This window comes from Perna viridis, chromosome 10 (genome assembly GCF_037379345.1).
Source record: "Perna viridis isolate PV_CMFRI_1.1 ecotype Kerala chromosome 10, ASM3737934v1, whole genome shotgun sequence".
NCBI classification, from domain to species: domain Eukaryota; kingdom Metazoa; phylum Mollusca; class Bivalvia; order Mytilida; family Mytilidae; genus Perna; species Perna viridis.
Window position 1 is genome coordinate 10,406,877 of NC_142454.1, and position 23,315 is coordinate 10,430,191.

General features: G+C 33.0%; 1 protein-coding gene across 5 annotated transcripts in view; it reads right to left on the reverse strand.

Moving 5' to 3' along the window:
• LOC148604486 (uncharacterized) overlaps window positions 1–7,192 on the reverse strand; it is a 64,389-nt gene extending 57,197 nt beyond the window's left edge. For 2 of the 5 annotated variants that reach the window (XM_088550943.1, XM_088550944.1), the window contains exon 1: window positions 6,781–7,188. In XM_088550943.1, the coding sequence (XP_088407069.1) occupies window positions 6,781–6,822 (42 nt within the window). In that variant the 5' untranslated portion in view covers window positions 6,823–7,188. Of the gene's footprint in view, window positions 1–14; window positions 286–6,780 lie in introns of those variants that run through there. The other 3 variants (XM_088550942.1, XM_088550939.1, XM_088550940.1) reach the window with 3 other exon arrangements.
• Between the last annotated feature and the right edge of the window lie 16,123 nt (window positions 7,193–23,315).

Consider the following 23,315-nt stretch of genomic DNA (forward strand, 5'->3'; position numbering starts at 1 on the left):
CTTTCCTCACGTACCTTCGGATTAAAAATCTGTGGCAAGAATGTGCTTGTATCGTTCCCTCCCCAACACGGAAGGAAAATCACTATACCAGGTCTCAGTATCGTATTATTTTTCCCATAGATTTCTATAGTGAAGTGCACATTTTTAGGATTTTTAAAAAAATATGTAAATTGATTCAATAAAACTTTCACTTATGTAGCATTTCTAATGACATGTGAAAAAATAAATTCCCGCAAAGAGAATAGGGTGAGTCCACGAAGATCGGACAGAAAAGTAGTCTTGAACTATAAATAGCCATTTTCCCTACTTTCACTTTCGTTTTGCACTCACCAAACCAACCTTTTCTGTGGAACATTTTAATGATATTATGTTAAATTTTCTTTTAAAAAAGTTCTTCATCTTACAGTGTGATGTTTGCTCTATTTTATAAGTCATTGTTCATATCTTTTGACAAAACATTAGTTTGCACTATATTTTTTTTATAGCATCCATGTTTTGATGTACACCCACTCAGGGATATGCAATATGATACTGGTAAACCAGTGAAGCCCTATGGGAGGTATATTTTCGGTACAAAACCATTGATGAGACCGTGGTCTCTTCTAGTTTACTTGGAACGCTCAGTACTATTAATATTTATAATTCATTTATAAATATTTATAATTGCCATATTTATTAATATTTATAATTAAATTATAAATATTAATGAATGATTTATAAATATTTATAATTGAATTATAAATATTTATAAATGAATTACAAATATTTATAATTATTTATAAATAACAATAAATAGGTTTTTTTGTCCACTTTGGCTTGCCATACTGCACAAATATATATATTTTTAGGTCACTAGTGGTTACAAAAAAATATCTCAAGCAACGACGCTCTAGCATCGATTCCCAAAAAGGATTAGATTAGGGCGAATTGCTAGCTTGAATTCAGGTTGGGGCATATCTGTGGCATGCCCTCTTAAAGTGGCGAAGCAGTAGATTTCACAATCTGACTGGACAATTTTCAGTTGTCCCAACTAATGATATACATGAGACCATGAACCCTATAAACTGTCAATCACCAATTTTATCTTCTATGATATAACAAAGGACACCATATCAGGAATCCCATAGACTGACATAAACACCCAATGGTCTCTTCTATTGTTTAACGCATAAGACCATAAACCCCACAGACTTTCATAAATACCCAATGGTCTCTTCTGTGATATAACACATGTGACCAGGAACCCAATAGTCTGTCATAAACACTCAATGGTCTCTTCTTTGATAAAAGAAACGAGACCATGAACCACAAAGACTGTCATAGATACCCAATGGTCTCTTCTATGATATAACACATGAGACCATGAACCCCATAGGCTGTCATAGACACTCAATGGTCATTTCTTTGATGAAAGACATGAGACCATGACCCCCCACAGACTGTCATAAACACCAAGTGGTCTCTTCTAATGTATAGCACTTAAGACCATGAACCACATAGACTGTCGTAAATACCCAAATGGTCTCTTTTATGGTATTACACATGAATCTATGAACCACCTCTGATAAAAGACATGAGACCAGGAATCCCATAGACTGTCAAAAATACCCAATGGTCTCTTCTAAGATATAACACATGAGACCATGAACCCCAAAGACTGTCATAAGCACTCAATGGTCACTTCTTTGCTAAAAGACACGAGACCATGAACCCCATAGACTCATAGACACACAATGGTCTCTTCTATGATATAACATATGTGACTAGGAACACACCCTCTATACACTTTCTATATCTATTGCCATACCCTGTATCTACTTCATATATCTATCATCATACCCTCCATACACATTCTATATCTATCAACACACACTCTATACATTTTCTATATCTATTACCACACCCCGTATCCACTTCATATGTCTATCATAACACCCTCTATACACCTTTTATATCTGTCACCACGTCCCCTATACACCTTTTATATCTATCACCACACCCTCAATACACTTTCTTTATCTATCACCACGTCCCCTGTACACCATTTATATCTATCACATATCCTATACACTTATTATATCTATCACCACACCATCTATTCACCTTCTGTATCTATCACAACACACCTCACTTCTTTGTGAGAGAATTTGAACATGATATGCCTTATCTTTACCTAAAATAAGCGTTTATCATTTTACTTGAAAAAGTAGCGTTGAATGTTAATCTTTAATCTGTCCTTCAGTTGTTAATAACAAATGGCAAATAGTGAAAAGAGTAGAGAAATAAAATATTCCAATACTTTTGCATTCCGAAAGAGATCTAAATGTCTGCCTTAATGTCCGCAAGTTCTTCTGGAATTTAAAAAAAAATAAATCCGCTTTTAATCAATTAGATCTGTTTCAAGTGTCACAATAACTTTGAATATAAGTTTTCAAAAGCAGTCCGGGTCAATGTGAGCAACTTATAAGTTAGTACACTTGGCAGGGAATGCCATGAAACTCTTTTTGTATACAGACTTGTAAAGATTAGGTATCCGATACAAGGAAAGAAAAATCTTCGTTTTATGAAGAACTTCCAAAGTGTGGTGATTGCTTTAACGAGTATGGGGTTGCTATGAGTATGGTAATAGCTATAACGAGTGTGGTGATTGCTAGAGTGAGTATAGGGATTGCTATAATGGGTGAAGTGATTGCTATAATGAGTGTGATTATTACTATAATGAGTATAGAGATTGCTATAATGCGTATGATTATTACTATAATGAGTATGGTGATTACTATAATGAGTGTGGTTATTGCTATAATGTGTATGTTGATTGCTATAATGAGTGTGGTTATTGCTATAAAGAGTATGGTGATTGCTATAATGAGTGTGATTATTACTCAAGTAAGTATGGCGAATGCTATGATGTGTATGTCGATTGCTATAATGAGTGTAATGACCACTATATAGAGCATGATGATTGCTACAAAGTGCAAGGTGATAATAATTTAATTATTTCACTTTTTGTATTTTTCCTGTCAAAGCTGGTAATACATAGTTATTCATGCCAGTATTTAATGTACTGTCAAATTAGATATTATCTGTGATATATTTAATGTCAATGTTATGTATGGGGAGGGTCTATAAATTACATAATCTATTATTCTATGCAAAACAACAAATACAAGAAATTTCGCATGGTATTCCCTGCTCATACAGAAAGCAACAATAACTGATTTCAATGTATGTCATATTTATATAATTTGAAAACAATCAGCCAAGTTGATTCTAATATACTGTCTGAAAATTGATTTAAACCCCAACAAAGAAACAAACAAACTGAAAATTGATTGTAAAGCACAGGCAGGGATTCTCATAAGGAATCCAATTAAAAAAATCTTAAATGTACCAAAATTTAAAAAAAAGTAACATGGATCAAATGTCCCATCCTGCTTCCTCTTGAATTATTTGGATGTTTATTAGAAATTTAGTCAATTCAAACCAGAAATGAAGCTTAGGAAATTGTAACAGTGAAATCATGCATTTCCAAGGACAATGCAATATTTGTGAAACACTGAATTTTCAAAAAAATGTACAAGGTGTAGTCAGTTCATACTATTAATGTATACATTTCACTAAAACTATACGAGGAATGAGTTCTTATAGTTAAATAACAGCTGACAAAATCCTTGGTCTCCTGGATAATTACAGAAAGAAGAGACCAAAAGCACTTGGAATGTAAAAGGTGTTTGTTATCATTGAAGAAACCATGGATTCATGTGTTATATCAGAAGAGACCATTAGCTATTATGACAGTCTCTGGGGTTCATGGTCATCTGTATTATATCAAAGAAGAGACCATTGAGTGTTTATGAAAGTCTCTGGGGTTCATGGTCTCATGTGTTATACAATAGAAGAGACCACTTGGTGTTTATGACAGTCTATAAGGTTCATGGTCGTATGTCTTTTATCAAAGTAGTGACCATTGAGTGTCTTTGACAGCCTATGGGGTTCATGGTCTCATATGGTATATATCATAGAAGAGACCATTGGGTATTTATGTCAGTCTATGGGATTCCTGATATGGTCATATTTATTATATCATATTTATTATATTATAGAAGATTGAGTTGGGTATCAATGCTAGATCCTCGTTGCTTGAGATATTTTTTTAACCACTTGTGACCTAAAAAATATATGTCGTGAAGGGCCGAATGCCTCCGTATCATAATCTTTTAAATTGTTAAATGTCTGTTCATTGCTATTTCAAAATGACCCTTGTTTTTTTCAAATGCATTTAAAAAAAATATTCTATTCTTTTACAATAATGCACCAAGACTAGTATGATGTTTTTTGTCGCAGTTTCTACATGTATGCCTGGACTTTTATTCATTGATGCGGTTATTTCCGAGACAGTTAAAGCTTAACTTCTCATGTTTTACTATGTTCATGTGGGCTGCTGGTTCTTTAACTCTGGTACACTACGTAGGCGGGTGTATCTCGTTGCAAAATATACCTGGTCTGGTTTCAATGCTAGTATTCTGATACGATTTATTTACATGACGTTGTGATTTTAACTTTGGTGACTTACTTCCAGCATAGAAAGATGATGTACTTAGTAAGCTTGATGTAGATTCGATCTCGTGTCCTTCGTCCATGATCTCTATCTCATCTAATATACTCCGAAATAAATCGCTTAGTACCCATGTTTTTGATATGTGTTCTCGTGCGAGATGCTTTCTGACTTCTCCCGGTAACTTGTTGAGTATAATCGGAATCAGTACTTTCCCGTATGTGTCTTAACAACTTTATCCTCCTGGCCAAACCTTTATTTTAACAATTATACGGCTTCCTCGTAAATTGCTTTCGTGATCGCAAAACCAGTAATTGATCGTAAGTCGTCTTTATCAAGCTGTGCTTTCAAGTAGTTAAAGTTCTGTACATTTGTTAGAGTTACGTTGTGCCCAGACAGCATTCCTACGTTGGACCAACGTTGGTTCAACTGATTCATTTACGTTGGGCCAACGTAGGGTACCCAATGTTGGCCCAACGTTGTAAGTGCAAAGAGAGCTAATGTTGGCCCAACGGAGACAAACAATAGTTGGGCCATCGTTTGCCCAACGTAATGCCAACATTGACCCTACGAATCCCCAATGTTGGCCCAACATAAGCCCAACGATAACCCAAGCTAATGGTCAGACGATTGTATTCCTTAAGCTATTAGAACATTATTAGCTATTATTATGTATTTCCTGGTCATGTCGCAGAGTGCTGTTGCTATGCACTCCTTCTGAGTAAGCTCTCACATTTTCCCTCAGTTTATCATATGACTTCTTTACAGTAAGAATATACCAACGACAAGCTGATTGTAGGTTACGAGATTTGAACAAGAAAATCTATTATAAAATTAGCAGATACTACGAGCATTGGTATACTAATTATTGAAAATTTGCATTTTGTTTTGCATTGAATAGATATATGATAATACCTGTCACTGTTTTGTGTTTAGAATGAATTTAAATTAAAAATATGTATACATTTGTTCAAAATGTTTATTTTGTAACAGGTATATTATATTCTCAGTAACTAAGCTACATAAGGGGGAGATAATCATGTACACTGTTTCGGTCTCACTGACCACTTCCGGGTGTGTATGTGTACTTTAAAATCATATATGTAATTAACTACAAAAGTGTATGAATATTGTTTACATGTGTGAGTAATTTGTCTCCATGCTGTCAGTTAGCAGAACAGGTAAAAATGTGGATTTTCAGTATTATGTATTCAAGTAAATTTTGTGAAGAATTTCTACTATCATCGTAATCATAATGATTTTGGAAGCCTTATTTTCCAAGCTTCGCAACGGTATGCAACTTTAAGATGTCATTTGTCCTGGGAATTCACAGTGAGACTTTGAAAATTACTTTTTTAACATGTAAAGTAATGGAAACGTTAGAAATGGTTAGTGAGACCTAATCATAAATTAGAAATAATTATTTTGTGTAATTAAGTTCTAAATATTAAATGCGAATACTTGTTGCATGAATATTAAACATGCAGTTAACAGAACTCGAGAAAAGAGCCAAAAATACTTTTTTGAAAGAACTAAAATTAAATTGATGAATATATATACATTTCGGTGTTTCAACGTTGGGTCAACGTTGGGCCAACTTAGTATCGCAGTTTAGATCCAACACAATATTTGCTTTCATACATCCGGATTTGCTTTCTAGTTGTACTTTCTTGAGATCGACATTAATTTTTGCATCAAGAATAATATTAAGTCTTTTTTAACATGTTTGTTACCAAAGTCGTTTCAACGTTGGTTCAATGTTGGTTCAGTGTTGGCTCACTGTTGGCTCTGGGTTGAACAAATGTAGAATAATGCAGTTCATGTAATCATGGTTTTGATTTTAAATAAAAAAAATAACTCTCACTCAGAATTCGTTTCTAAAACAATTTTTAAAGAGAAACATAAAATGAAATGGTTGTTCAACTGGATGATGTACGGCTGACTCAAACGAGTCCTAAAAGGTTTGCCACTCCAAAATGAGAATGTAGGGAGGGTAACCTTGGACAGGCGATGGTTACTTGCGGATGAAAATGCGCTCTGATGCGTGTACGTATCGAATGTGTGACTAGCGTGTGGAGGTTGCTTTCACTTGCGTGTGGTAATTGTGGAACGAATGTGCTGTACGTGGAAACGGAGTGATATCATGGTTGAGCGTGTGAGTTACTGAAGGCTGGTAGATGCATTTGGACGGTGATCGGGGTTTTGGAAGGTTTGGATAAACTTACGCATCTGTCGAATCTTTGAATCTGCGTCCACTGAATATTCATCTACTTCGATCTGTTCTTTTTTTCATGTCTTCCGTCTTGGCCAATGTCAAGAATTTGCTCATCTAAAGTCTCCAACAATGTTCGTTTCTGTACCAACTACTCGAAAAGAGACACAACTTCGTGTTCGTTTATCTCCGCCGTTTCTGTTTCCGCTCTAACTTACGGTAGAGTATTGTAAATGCACTTCGATTTGCTGATCGTTTGGCTTTCAATTTCTCCATAGCGTTATCAATAATGCCCGGTGGTCACGGCACCAAAAATATCGACGGGTTATAGGCTAGACGCATTAATACAACTATCGTGAATTTCAACCATACATCTGAACGAGTTCTGTGCCACAGGGCCTTCAATCGGCCCAAAGTAGTACTCCTCTCAGTGCCAGAGGGGCGATGTATCGGCCCTTTCAAAATCCTGTTGTTTTCTTAGCGTCACAGTAGCAAGGCCTTTGTGACGACGGAACGTGACATTGAGAGGCAAAAAGGGGAGGGTCCATAAAAGAAAGTTCTGGTAGTTCACCAGTCATTTTATTAATCAATTATATATATTTTTAATTACCTTGGCTAGATGACTGGGGGGAGGGCTAGTCAACAACTATTATGGTATTACATGTACTGGTTATCATAATAATTAAAACATTTACGGTAACATATTATCTTAATGAAATGCTTATATACAATTTAGTGCTAGACAAGGTGTTAAATAAACAATGTACATGCATTCATTTAAATATATGAGCCTTTGCTAACATGAACCTCACATCCCCAATTAATTGTTTGTCATTTAAGATGGCAATTGAACCGTTATTTGATTTATATCAGTTGCTAGAAAACAAATTTTTGATTTTTTAGTTTTGTTCTATTTTTCTTTTATCACTTTTTTCTATGGAACCGAAAGACACGCGTCTGGTCCTATTACCTTCACCCCCCCAAAAAGCCGCAGGCGGTGTATTTCTTTAGGCATGCAAAACTCGAACAGGAAGCTAATAACGTAAATCAACCAAAATTACTTATAATGTATGCCACATCCTTATAAAGCCACACCAAATTTTGAAACAAACCCAACCATTTGGAGCGGAGATAATCGGACGGAATGACGTACAAACAAGGTGGTTTCAATATTGTTTATACAGTGGGGGGTTAAAAGTGATAAAAAAGTAAAAAATAATACCAATGAATACTCCGATACAGAGGCCGATATCGGCCGCTCTTTTTTTATCTTGTATCTTGAATTTTCAATTTATTATCTTGAAGATTTATGTAATAAAAAATGAGTGGCCGATGTAGGATTTCATACACAGATCATAATTTACTTCACATAAGTCGATAAAATTAACAACGTAGGTAAATTCTATATTCTAAACAATGACACAAATAAAGTGATAGCAATAGAAATGATAAGTTTTTTAACCATTGCACATTCATTTTTGTCAAACTTTACCGCCTCTATTCCAATTATCACAGTTTTGGCGAAAACAAAAAAATGAAGTGTTCCCCGAACAAAAAAATCACAATCGGTATTGTCTTTGTCCGTGTATCAAATGGATTGGAAATTTAATCAATTGTAAAATAGTTTGAATTTTAAAATCTGTCAAAAGCTTTCTTAATTTGTTAGCTATTCCCCCTCCAAAACAATAAATAAATAAATAAAAATAAATAAAAAAATAAAAAAAACAATAAAGAGTAATGGGTACGTTTCGCCATGCATGTATCATATCTGTCTTCCAATGTTTTGTTTGTGTTTTGTTAGAATGTATGTACGATGCAGTCAAATTATGACAACGTACGCCTGCGAAAGGGAGATCTTTCGATAAAAGTGTTCATATTTTTTGAGGCTCAAAAGTGAAACTCCTCTTAAACTTTTCATTGATTAAAAAAACAATTGGATGCAAACTAAACAAACTATTATTTTTACATATATCGTTTGAATAACATTTTACATTAAATTATTTTTGTCCGATAGTACTCACTGCCCTTTTTATGTTATTTTTTTCCGTGAAAAAAATTTGATATGTACAAATTAAGATAAAAGCCTACAAAAAAAAGGTAAAGTGAGGTAGTATCTTTTTTTTTGCATTTATTGTATTTCCTTCAAAGGGTCATTCCCTGTCGACAGTGTCGTTTGCCTTTTTGTTCATTTACGTTTACATTTTGTAATTGTTTTTTAATGTTTAGCTTTGCTGCCCTGTCAATATTTTCAGACTTTCAATCAAGGGAAAAGCCATTTTAAAAAATGGTAATTGGGAAACAAGTGCGTGGTATTCATTCCACCCTCTTGATGCCTCTTATCGGAGGCAGCATTGTAACGTCATACAATCGTTTCACGACGAAACGTCACGGAACAACAGCTCGGAAAAATTTTTGAAAATACGTCTGGCACTCTCTTAGAGAAAACTCTGGCAGTCAAAGGGTTAAACAACAAATTTTCACGACTTCCGCCCACGGCGACGTCACTGACAATCCGACGTCATCAATTGACATGTACAATAAAGTGAACGTTATATTCCCGTGACAATCTCTATAGGCTAAAAACCACTAATTCCACTTCCCATAGGCTTCTATGCTAATTTCACAATATTCAATGGCTTCTCTGGACTTTACCTTAACTTTAACCTGCAGAGGACTATATATCAGCATGATTCTACATATGTCAGCTCACAATCCTCAGAATGGCATGTGGGGTTAGCAGACTTGCAGTGCAGTACTGGTCACCGGAAGTGAAGTGTCTATAAATAGCATGGGAAATCCCAATGTTTTCACAAGATAGGGGTATATTTAGAAATCATTATGGAGATTAGGTTTCACATCACAAGAAGCAAAATGCACCTATAAAATGTACAGAAATGTTTTTCCTTTCAGAAACTGTTTAAATTTTTCAAATGAGATGAGAACTTTTTTCACAGCACTATGAGGAACAGGGGTAATTTCTGCGTAGGACTATTTTTGCGTACGTTCCAAATGCTCATTGGTTGAATTGGTGGTCTGTAACCTATAGTGGAATTGCCAGTTTGAATTCAGGCAGGGGCATATATGTGGCATGCCCTAGTAAAGTTGCAAAGCAGTAAATCTCACAATCTGACAGGACAGTTTTCAATTGACCCAACTATTGATATGCATGAGACCATGAACCTTCAATTCCATTGTTTGTTTGTTTGTTGGGGTTTAACGTCCACGCAGCAATATTTCAGCTTTATTCAGACGATGAACATGAAATTGATGACAAAATGAACATAAAACGATGATGAAATGATAAAGGGTTGGGACACAAGGTTTTCCGTATTATAGCCTGACAACCCCAGCATGCAATACGCCAGGGGTACCCCATGGGACACACATCGCAGATGCTCTGTGGGCAAAGCACCCTAGCCCCCGGCTATGGTTCTGAGCACTATTTAGTCGCCTTTTACTACAAGCTTAGCGCTGCTGCAGGCCTATTCTTTTAACACCCCAATTCTATCTTCTATGATATAACAAATAACACCATATCAGGAATCCCCCGTCTATGAAGACGTGAAAGTACTAGTGAGTTATAAATATGGAACTTCTGGTTGTGTTGGATCTTTATTTGACAAATATATATATGAAAAAGAAGGTTCGCAACTCCGTCATCAATCATTCTATTTAATCCCACGAGGAGGAATGACCCGGCCAGCGAAAGCTATATTTTTATATAGCCTAGCTGTCCGAGTGGTCTAGGGCGCAGGCCTTTGTGCTTTTAAATATTACTCATTATCACAGATGGATTTAAAGTCATTGTAAGCGATATTTCTAATACAACTTTACAAGAAGAAAGACTTCGGTGGCAACATCAACACGGTTAAGGCATTTGTCAAGTAGCAAAAGAAACGATTCAATGCGCACAAGAGGTAATGTGCCAAGAGCTTGTTTTATACAAAATCATGTGAGCTATATACAAGTTATTGCATGTCTTAACTGGTAATAGCCTGTCTTAGTCAAAGCGTGATATTCAAAAACTGTAATAGTAGATGTCTGCAATGGAATTACAATTTATACACTCGATTATCTGATAAGCAACACCAAACTGTTCCACCAACGGATGTGTTTGATAAGGACTGTGTTTCCCAGGGGTTACAATCCCCTTAATGTTGCCGTAATGATCCACGAGTTCATAATGACGACCATAAAATATTTGTAGTGGTTACTTCTACCTTGTAGCCACACAACCCTGTTCCAGAAGCTTTATTGTAAGAAGTCTTGCCCGATACAAAGAGTTTGCGTAGTTTCCAGGCATAATGTATGAGTTGTGATATGGACACTCCATACGCATGTGCTGAAGTTATGTTGCCACAGACGAAAGGAAAGTTGACAATTCTGAATGAAAAGTCGTCACGTGTCTCGTAAAGTTTTGTCAATCGATCTGTAAGTGTAGGTCAAGATATTACACTGACTTCAAAGTGCATATTGTAACCTTTATCTCAAGTTCTCTGGTAGATGCGATGTATCAAATACCCGAAAATAGAATTGTGTAACTTTGTCATCTTATACAAGGAAATGGTGTTTGTCAGTTTCTTTGATAGTTTTCTGTTTGCGATATAACTTACGATTCCTTTGAACACAAACGTGTCATGAATTTGAAGATATTCATTGGTCTATTCGTGCAAATTTCAAATAATAAAAACAACCACATTTTATGCACTTATTATTCGGTTTAAAACAAAATATGTAATGATTTGTAAATTATTATTTAACATAACCCCTTTGATTTAAATTTGAATATAATATGGAATAACCAGTTGACACTTGGTGTTAGAAATCCGAACCTTTGTTTTATAACGCATTGATTGTACGAATAGGGAAAACAATCTCCATTTAATACTAAAAATCTCGCCTGATTGTTGTTTATATTTGAGTTCAGGCAGTACCAGACGTATCAAAACAAAACACCTCTATTGTTTTATAATCTCCATATAGAAAGTGTCCATTATCATGGTATTGGTCGAAACCACAGACTCACAGACACTGCAGTATTGGATTAAATGCAATTTGAATGCAAATGTAAAGCTTACTTTAACGGAAAGGAAAGTTGACAATACGGAATGAAAAGTCATCATCTTTGTCATGTAGTTTAGTCAATGACTTTCCTTTACCATCCATCGATTCCTAGGTAAAGGTTAGATGTTGACTTGGAGTAGATGAGATGTATAAAATCCCCGAAACTAAGATTGATTAAAGATAACCTTAATTACGGAAACTGAGAGTAAAGAATATGACTAAACGATGTTCCTTCCTTTGGAAAAATCAGCTATAAAATCAGCCTCATTAGAGTGAAGGAATAAGTCAGCGAGTAAAGGAGCACGAGTTATTCCCATTGGAATACCGAACGTTTGTTCAGACATGCATACGACACACTGGAAAAATTTGTTGTCGATAAAAAAATCCATCATTTTGAAAACATCACGGTTTATTTGAAAGATTATTTGGATTCGTTATTGACAAAGTATGAGGAATATCTACCAAGAACTACGTATCTGTATCTAGGTTTTCGTCTTTTCTGGAGTAACAACGATGTATGATGTTTTTGGGTCGGTTGTGTAACTGCTTATGGGGGATATGGGTATAAAGAGTTGATAAACATAAGTTTGACTGCTATTATATTCTGATAATAACCTTTTCTCGTTGTTTACCCCGACTTGACTTTTTTATGAGCAACTCGGCGGGTATAGATGACGCTTATCTTAGCGGTGCGCCTTGTCCATGCTCCCAGTTTTTAGTAGAGTCCGAGTTGCTCATTTGCTTTTGTTACTTTATATGTATGATTTTAGTTACTTTATGTTCTTTGTTGTGTATGTCTGTTTTCCATGTCTGGTCTTTGTCCCTGGATTGCATTCTTTTGATTACCGCTATAACCTTGCTTCCCTTGATTACTCTTGTATTGGATAAGAGATTTAAACTTTTTCAAAATCGAAAATGAATTATACCAGTACAGGAGTAACACGTATCGTGGCAGGACTGGAGACCCTCTTTGACAGCGTTGAGTATAGAGGTTAAAAGTTTTGATAGCGGTTTGGTGGTACATTTTACATATCGTGCTTTGTAGCGTTGTTTTTATGTGTTGTGGAGTTAAGGCATCCAGTACATAGATCGTAGACCATATTCATCACTTTGAGCAGAAAGACCACGAGAGGCTTAGACGGAGTTATGGTTTTCAACTATTTCTTCCTTGGAGAGTGTGATAGCAGTTTAGGTCGTATTACTGATATTATTTTCTATGTCTTCCTCTTACATTACGCATAGGATGCAAACAAAAACAATGAGTTTTGTGTTATGTCTCCTGGGACAATTTGATTGAGCATGAGTAACTGCTTTAGACATATACAACTACTGTCAGTAAAAAAGTGTACACTGATTTGTCATTTAGACAATTATCCCTTTTATGCTTTCAAGATCATACATAATGTTTGAAGTTATACTTGTTATATATCAATCTATTCATTCTTTCCTGATCTTTAATGTTCATTTGGTGTTGTTGTTGTAGTTTTGTTTAGAAAAAAAAAATTATTCGTTAGACCATACTTGGCGAATCTAAGGACAAAATTTACACAAAGAAAGCAAGGCCCCGATCAAATTTTCAATATTAGAAAAAAAAAAGAATTAAGGTTCTCCAAAGCGTGTTTTCAAGTGAGTACGAATCTACATTTTTTCAGGACTTCCTTCACTTTATTTAGCATTCTTTTGCGTGCTTAGAGTAAGTGAGTTCACTTCTTGACGTAAATAAAGACTTGACGCTACAAATCAATCTGACGGACCTGCCCATGCTCAAATTTTAAGAATTTTTGAATAAAACCTATGAAATTTATACACAGTTTGTGCCACATAGAGCCATATAAAGCGGTAATAAGATTGTGAATAAACTTTCATGTCAATTTTTTATTCGTGTTTCAATAGCTTATTTAACATTTTTTTAAACAAAATTATGCCTGTACTTTTTTCAGTGAGACCTTTTCGTCTTATCACTAGCAATTTTTAAACAATATAAATAAAATGTCGGCACCACGCGGTACTCTCTCTCCATGTCTAAATATGCAAGTAAAAGGGTTTAAATGCGGATTATGAGCTGGAGGATATAACTCAAATGTTTCCATAAGGGTTTTTAAGCCTTTATTGACATTGTTTTATTTTTTAATGCTGAGTAATTGTTTGTTACATACACGTTCAATGAAAATTACTTTATGTATGTTTCAGCTGATTTATTTAAACAAATAACACACGCAGTTATTAGTAGCAATATATTACTTAAAGCTGTCAAACTGAATTTGTATTATTCAAGGCATATTTTCTTTTTAAATGTAGTCTTCTTCATATTAAAATCTATAAAAACCTGATTCTATTTTTGAAATATATACATTGTAATTATAGATAATTCGTCATAGAAAATTTAACTGATCATCGATCAGTTGAATTTTCTAACATCAATGTTTTTACGATGGTGCTTTGTCTGCACATTTCTTAATTCTTGAAACTTAGGTATCCTATGTCTTCTTTTACATGTAAAGACTTTTCATTTTTCTTTGTACAGTGGTTAACTTCTGTATTTTTCCTCATTTTTACTGATAACCGCAAATGGAACTCAAATGATCATGGTAGTTTGTTAATACTATTTTTATTTGATATATTTACGTAGAAATGTTCACATGGTTTTTGATACAGCAGTTCGATATATCAATATAACACGACCTGTATATTTGATAAATAATCAAGTTGTCTTCTTAGCGGGGATGATACGGGTTTTTGTTTATTAAGTGTTGAGTGGATATCAAGTATTACACTTATTTAGTACTTATAGATTTCCGTCCGATTACAAAATGTTCATTTATTCATTCATGTTTTTTTGCTAGAAAAGACTGAGGATTAATTTTATTACTAGTTATTATTGCAGTGTTTCAATCAGTAAATGCAACTTTCAAACAATAAACAAAATACACAATAATAGTGTCATTTATGATTTGTACTTTCGTATTTGCCAAGTTGCTCATTTACTTTTGTTACATTGTATGTACTTTTTGGTATATTATGTTCTTTGTTGTATATGTCTGTTCTTCATGTTTGGTCATTGTCCCTGGATTACATTTTTTTTTAATTTCCGCTAATATCTTTGTTTCCTTGATTATTCTTTCACAAGTTACTCAATTCAGTGCAATTGTCGAATAGACGTATGATAATCTTATTGTTGACTATTATGTCTACTGACGGAAACAAACAAAAACAAAAAAACAAAAATAATGTTAGGAAACACTGTAAACCCACAGCGTAATAATTATTACAAAAGGTTCATACATGTTCTAACGTTCTCGTTATTGTTTCATGATAATTTTATACTTATACGTGAATCAAAGCTTCGTTCGGAAACAACGCATGCCTTACAAATAACAACTCTGCACGCCCTAATGTCCCATGGTACTAGTCCAATCACGTATCGCACAATTATTTGGATCAATTATGTGTTATCTGAAAAATTAAGGAAAAATCGTATTCCCTTTCTACATTGCTTAAAAATGTATCAAAATAAAGATTCAAATTTTCAAATATGTGTGTTAACTGCTTTTATTTTACTTTTCCTCTGATTATATCTTATCTGGTGCCATTGGTTTATTTAAACGGAAATCGTTCTGAATATCAAAACAATATTACAAAGTATTTAACGGCATTGTTGTTTATTATAGTTAGTAAAAAGTTAAATTGGAACTTCGTTTTACAGTGTATGTTTAGTGTAAAACCACCACCCCCCCCCCCAAAAAAAAAAAAAAAAAAAAAAAAATTAAAAACAAAACAAAACAAAACAAAAAAAAAACAAAAAACAAAAACAAAAAACAAAAAAACAAAAAACAAAAAAACCAAAAAAAACAAAAAAACAAAGAAGCAAAAAGAAAGACAACTAAAAAAAAAGCAACAACTAAGATGTCTGTGTATTTCATTTGTTTTGAACAATTTGTATGCAATAATTGCGAAGTTGATTTTTGGGTAATAAATATAGCCTAATGCCCTTGCACCTTAATGCCCTAACATCAGACAGTCTAAAACAATATTAATTTCTTTTTCGTATATTTCAGACGAAACAAAAATAATTATGTTTCTAGGATTTAAGGTAAACGACCAAACGTACCGAGGTTTCTTTATGTCAAATCAAAGTTTCGAGCAAAAGATGGGGACTTAGGCTGGTTCTGCCCTATGAATCTGTGAAAATGTAGATAAATATAATCCTCCAAATTTATTTCTAAAAACCACATGAAAGCTTACTAATGTTAGATTTCACTTTAGGCTGATCACGATTCCGCTATCTGCTCAGGTATGTCAGGATTCACTGTTTATGTCTTGTATTGTGAATTGGGGTATAAATATACTTCTGTAGCTAAAAAACATCAAGGTAAGCTTGTTAACCCTTACATGTAGGTATTTGATCTTAAATCGGTAGATAAAGCTTTTGCGTGAGCTGTTCATAATATGTAACAAGATATTCATCATATCTGAGAATCTTCAACATTTACACCAGGGTTTAATTTCACATAATTCCATTAACATATGCACATAAAAGTTTGAAGAATGTTTTAAGAAGGGTTTTCAGTATAATATAACACATATTGCCTGCGGCAGGGAGTTTTACACAAAGAAACTCACTCGGAATATATATCTACCTCATGTGAACACTTCTCTGGTGAATTATCCTCTAGTGCAGGCAATATGTGTATAATATTTGTCACTAGACATTTGACAGGTCAATAGTTAATGTATGACTTAACGTATACTTAACAACTTTGTTCAAATAAAATGTGTAAGCCTGATAAACCTATTAGATTTATGAAAAGTTATAATATTGAATAGACAGTACAACTTTGCAAAGGATGAAATAATAATTTACTCTAATTTGAACAAATCACAGCACCTTGCCATTGCTGCACATTGAATACCTTTACTTTATATATTGTCATACAAATCCAATGGAGAACTTCTAGATACATGTAAAGCCTTTTATGATGTCGTATTTTCAATTCTACATTGAGACGCTTGAATATTAGATGTGAATGAATTACACATTGAAAAAAAATTTGAAATTTTGCATATATTTTTTATCATTATAAATCACGTTTATTTCCCATGTGAATATCATTTATTAATTACAAAGTGCATGATTTGTTTGATCAACAGTTGCATATAGGATACAATTAGTAAATAGATGTGTTGATATGTTGTGCGTATAAATAATCCGAACACTTAAACTTGTATCTGACTCAAATACAAGTTATAAAACAAAACAAATTATGCCTACATTTCATGATCATGTCGTAAATATAAATAAGGGCCATAACAATAAAATACATCGTAATATAGTTTAAAAAAAATGAATTAAATGAACCAGTAATCTGTATGAAAAAAAATATATATATAATTTAATAATTTTAGCTAAATTAGGTTTTGTAGACATTTGTAGAGTTTATCTTTATAAGAACGTTAAGGTCACCCACATTGTGAAATACCGATTACTGAACTTGGTAGGACGTCGATGGTTTTGACACTTTGATGCAGTTAATTACATAACCTATTCATTCTTTCCTGATCTTTAATGTTCATTTGGTGTTGTTGTTGTAGTTTTGTTTAGAAAAAAAAAATTATTCGTTAGACCATACTTGGCGAATCTAAGGACAAAATTTACACAAAGAAAGCAAGGCCCCGATCAAATTTTCAATATTAGAAAAAAAAAGAATTAAGGTTCTCCAAAGCGTGTTTTCAAGTGAGTACGAATCTACATTTTTTCAGGACTTCCTTCACTTTATTTAGCATTCTTTTGCGTGCTTAGAGTAAGTGAGTTCACTTCTTGACGTAAATAAAGACTTGACGCTACAAATCAATCTGACGGACCTGCCCATGCTCAAATTTTAAGAATTTTTGAATAAAACCTATGAAATTTATACACAGTTTGTGCCACATAGAGCCATATAAAGCGGTAATAAGGTTGTGAATAAACTTTCATGTCAATTTTTTATTCGTGTTTCAATAGCTTATTTAACATTTTTTTAAACAAAATTATGCCTGTACTTTTTTCAGTGAGACCTTTTCGTCTTATCACTAGCAATTTTTAAACAATATAAATAAAATGTCGGCACCACGCGGTACTCTCTCTCCATGTCTAAATATGCAAGTAAAAGGGTTTAAATGCGGATTATGAGCTGGAGGATATAACTCAAATGTTTCCATAAGAGTTTTTAAGCCTTTATTGGTATTGTTTTGTTTTTTAATGCTGAGTAATTGTTTTTTACATACACGTTCAATGAAAATTACTTTATGTATGTTTCAGCTGATTTATTTAAACAAATAACACACGCAGTTATTAGTAGCAATATATTACTTAAAGCTATCAAACTGAATTTGTATTATTCAAGGCATATTTTCTTTTTAAATGTAGTCTTCTTCATATTAAAATCTATAAAAACCTGATTCTATTTTTGAAATATATACATTATAATCTTAGATAATTCGTCATAGAAAATTTAACTGATCATCGATCAGTTGAATTTTCTAACATCAATGTTTTTACGATGGTGCTTTGTCTGCACATTTCTTAATTCTTGAAACTTAGGTATCCTATGTCTTCTTTTACATGTAAAGACTTTTCATTTTTCTTTGTACAGTGGTTAACTTCTGTATTTTTCCTCATTTTTACTGATAACCGCAAATGGAACTCAAATGATCATGGTAGTTTGTTAATCTATTTTTATTTGATATATTTACGTAGAAATGTTCACATGGTTTTTGATACAGCAGTTCGATATATCAATATAACACGACCTGTATATTTGATAAATAATCAAGTTGTCTTCTTAGCGGGGATGATACGGGTTTTTGTTTATTAAGTGTTGAGTGGATATCAAGTATTACACTTATTTAGTACTTATAGATTTCCGTCCGATTACAAAATGTTCATTTATTCATTCATGTTTTTTTGCTAGAAAAGACTGAGGATTAATTTTATTACTAGTTATTATTGCAGTGTTTCAATCAGTAAATGCAACTTTCAAACAATACACAAAATACACAATAATAGTATCATTTATGATTTGTACTTTCGTATTTGCCAAGTTGCTTATTTACTTTTGTTACATTGTATGTACTTTTTGGTATATAATGTTCTTTGTTGTATATGTTTGTTCATCATGTTTGGTCATTGTCCCTGGATTACATTTTTTTAAATTTCCGCTAATATCTTTGTTTCCTTGATTATTCTTTCACAAGTTACTCAATTCAGTGCAATTGTCGAATAGACGTATGATAATCTTATTGTTGACTATTATGTCTACTGACGGAAACAAACAAAAACAAAAAAACAAAAATAATGTTAGGAAACACTGTAAACCCACAGCGTAATAATTATTACAAAAGGTTCATACATGTTCTAACGTTCTCGTTATTGTTTCATGATAATTTTATACTTATACGTGAATCAAAGCTTCGTTCGGAAACAACGCATGCCTTACAAATAACAACTCTGCACGCCCTAATGTCCCATGGTACTAGTCCAATCACGTATCGCACAATTATTTGGATCAATTATGTGTTATCTGAAAAATTAAGGAAAATCGTATTCCCTTTCTACATTGCTTAAAAATGTATCAAAATAAAGATTCAAATTTTCAAATATGTGTGTTAACTGCTTTTATTTTACTTTTCCTCTGATTATATCTTATCTGGTGCCATTGGTTTATTTAAACGGAAATCGTTCTGAATATCAAAACAATATTACAAAGTATTTAACGGCATTGTTGTTTATTATAGTTAGTAAAAAGTTAAATTGGAACTTCGTTTTACAGTGTATGTTTAGTGTAAAACCACCACCCCCCCCCCCCCCCCAAAAAAAAAAGCAAAATTAAAAAAATAATAAAAAACAAAAAAAAAAAAAAAAAAAAAAAAAAAAAAAAAAAAAAAAAAAAAAAAAAAAAAAAACAAAAAAACAAAAAACAAAAAAAACCAAAAAAACCAAAAAAAACAAAGAAGCAAAAAGAAAGACAACTAAAAAAAAAGCAACAACTAAGATGTCTGTGTATTTCATTTGTTTTGAAGAATTTGTATGCAATAATTGCGAAGTTGATTTTTGGGAAATAATCATAGCCTAATGCCCTTGCACCTTAATGCACTAACATCAGACAGTCTAAAACAATATTAATTTCTTTTTCGTATATTTCAGACGAAACAAAAATAATTATGTTTCTAGGATTTAAGGTAAACGACCAAACGTACCGAGGTTTCTTTATGTCAAATCAAAGTTTCGAGCAAAAGATGGGGACTTAGGCTGGTTCTGCCCTATGAATCTGTGAAAATGTAGATAAATATAATCCTCCAAATTTATTTCTAAAAACCACATGAAAGCTTACTAATGTTAGATTTCACTTTAGGCTGATCACGATTCCGCTATCTGCTCAGGTATGTCAGGATTCACTGTTTATGTCTTGTATTGTGAATTGGGGTATAAATATACTTCTGTAGCTAAAAAACATCAAGGTAAGCTTGTTAACCCTTACATGTAGGTATTTGATCTTAAATCGGTAGATAAAGCTTTTGCGTGAGCTGTTCATAATATATAACAAGATATTCATCATATCTGAGAATCTTCAACATTTACACCAGGGTTTAATTTCACATAATTCCATTAACATATGCACATAAAAGTTTGAAGAATGTTTTAAGAAGGGTTTTCAGTATAATATAACACATATTGCCTGCGGCAGGGAGTTTTACACAAAGAAACTCACTCGGAATATATATCTACCTCATGTGAACACTTCTCTGGTGAATTATCCTCTAGTGCAGGCAATATGTGTATAATATTTGTCACTAGACATTTGACAGGTCAATAGTTAATGTATGACTTAACGTATACTTAACAACTTTGTTCAAATAAAATGTGTAAGCCTGATAAACCTATTAGATTTATGAAAAGTTATAATATTGAATAGACAGTACAACTTTGCAAAGGATGAAATAATAATTTACTCTAATTTGAACAAATCACAGCACCTTGCCATTGCTGCACATTGAATACCTTTACTTTATATATTGTCATACAAATCCAATGGAGAACTTCTAGAGACATGTAAAGCCTTTTATGATGTCGTATTTTCAATTCTACATTGAGACGCCTGAATATTAGATGTGAATGAATTACACATTGAAAAAAAATTTGAAATTTTGCATATATTTTTTATCATTATAAATCACGTTTATTTCCCATGTGAATATCATTTATTAATTACAAAGTGCATGATTTGTTTGATCAACAGTTGCATATAGGATACAATTAGTAAATAGATGTGTTGATATGTTGTGCGTATAAATAATCCGAACACTTAAACTTGTATCTGACTCAAATACAAGTTATAAAACAAAACAAATTATGCCTACATTTCATGATCATGTCGTAAATATAAATAAGGGCCATAACAATAAAATACATCGTAATATAGTTTAAAAAAATGAATTAAATGAACCAGTAATCTGTATGAAAAAAAATATATATATAATTTAATAATTTTAGCTAAATTAGGTTTTGTAGACATTTGTAGAGTTTATCTTTATAAGAACGTTAAGGTCACCCACATTGTGAAATACTGATTACTGAACTTAGTAGGATGTCGATGGTTTTGACACTTTGATGCAGTTAATTACATAACCTTAACGACCTTCCTGTAACCGAGGTAGTTCTTCAACAGATACAATTAATAAAAGATTTATATGAAAAAAAATGCCGAACTGGTTTTATATGAAGTACTCTTATGTGTGGCAAATCGTTTTGATATAGATTAAATTAAGAATAAAAATGAATTTATCAAGTTGAAGTTAATAATGCAACAATCGAAAGTAGAGATGTCAATTGTATTAGATTTCTTATTGATTTTGTATCTGTTATATTGAATGTTCCAATTTTAAACTGTATTTTACTAATCCAAAATTAGCTAGAAAACGCAAAAGTATGATTTGCACCAGTGGTTGCTGAGTTTTAAAAATAATTTCGCTAAAGTTTGACTGGATTTAACACACTGGCAATGCATTTGCTGCCGCTGGTTTTGAAAACACGCTTACCCATCAGAACCTTATTTGGAAGTTCAAGTTGACAAGTAACATTGTCTGGTGTCTTGTTTTTTTTATATCTTGATGTATCTTATTAAGATCTCTCCAACATAGGATTGTTTTTGTTTTTCTCTTCCGTCTGCTATGATATTAAGTTATCGATGAGGCTGCTTACGAAAAAAAAGTAATTACTGTTTTATTAACGATTTTCAAATTGGTTCCTCGTCCTTCATTTTCAAGATATTCTGACCTTATGTTGTAAATGTTGTAACGTTGCAAAAGGAATGGCAATATATTTGTTTCAAAGAGTAAATTGTGTGACACTTGACATGATTATATGACTTGATTTGTAACTTGCTACAAGTTCAAAGATCCTTAGTTGAGATGCGGTAGCCCCGTGTCTCTACGATTGTCGTATTGGAATCGCATCATATTTAAATTACTGATTGTGTCAAAATGAACATTTAAATCACGCATATGTTGTCCGTTTGTTAAATATAGCTTACACATTTAAGATATTTTGTATCGTTGAAGATCTATGGAATTTTAGAAAAAAAAAACATTAAAAAAGTGTGTCCATTATTATAATGATATTGAAGAGTATTTTTCTGTACTTTCTTATGTGAAGTTGAATATGTGTAAACTAAAGTGAGCCCATTTTGACGGCCTTTTTTAATCTTTTGATAGTTAGAAAAAAGAATGAAATAAATAAGTTAACGATTTATGTCAGTGCTTCATACTTTGATGCTTATTTATTCTCATTGACAATGATTTTAACTTAATGAGAAAATAAAATATTTGTCGATCTATTTTTGTCGTTATCGATTTGTTATAATGCATGTTTTGACTTACTTGAATTATGCCTGTTTACTCTTGCACGTAGCATAGGCTACTGACAATCTGCCTCTATCTCACTCTGTTCTGGGCTTGCTGCAGGATGGACGGCCAACTGTAGCCTGCTGATGTTGTCTCATCTTCGACAGATTTTTTCCAACTGTTTCTTGATCGTCCTTGTTTTCTTTTCCTCTATGGATTACAACGAAGTGCCTGTCTCGTTATGTTTCCTGGATCATGTTGGAGTTGGTGTCCTATCCAGGTTCACTTCCGCCTCTTGATCTGCAACGGAGGGATAGTTGGTATGTTATTTCCCAGAGATCCTTGTCAATTTAGCCAGTAGATGTTAAAAGTCCTACGAAGGTATCTGCTGATGAATGACTGGAAGGTATTGCCTGATGCTACTGTTGTTCGCCAGGTTTATGTCCCGTATAAGAGAACGGCTTTTACATTGGAGTTGAAGATCTTGAATTTGGTGTTTTTGCTAATCTCACTGTCGTTCCATACTTTTTTCAAGAGCTTAAATACCGTTCTTGTTTCGCATACTCTTACTTTGATGTCTTTATCTGTGACGCAAATGGTGTTGACTTA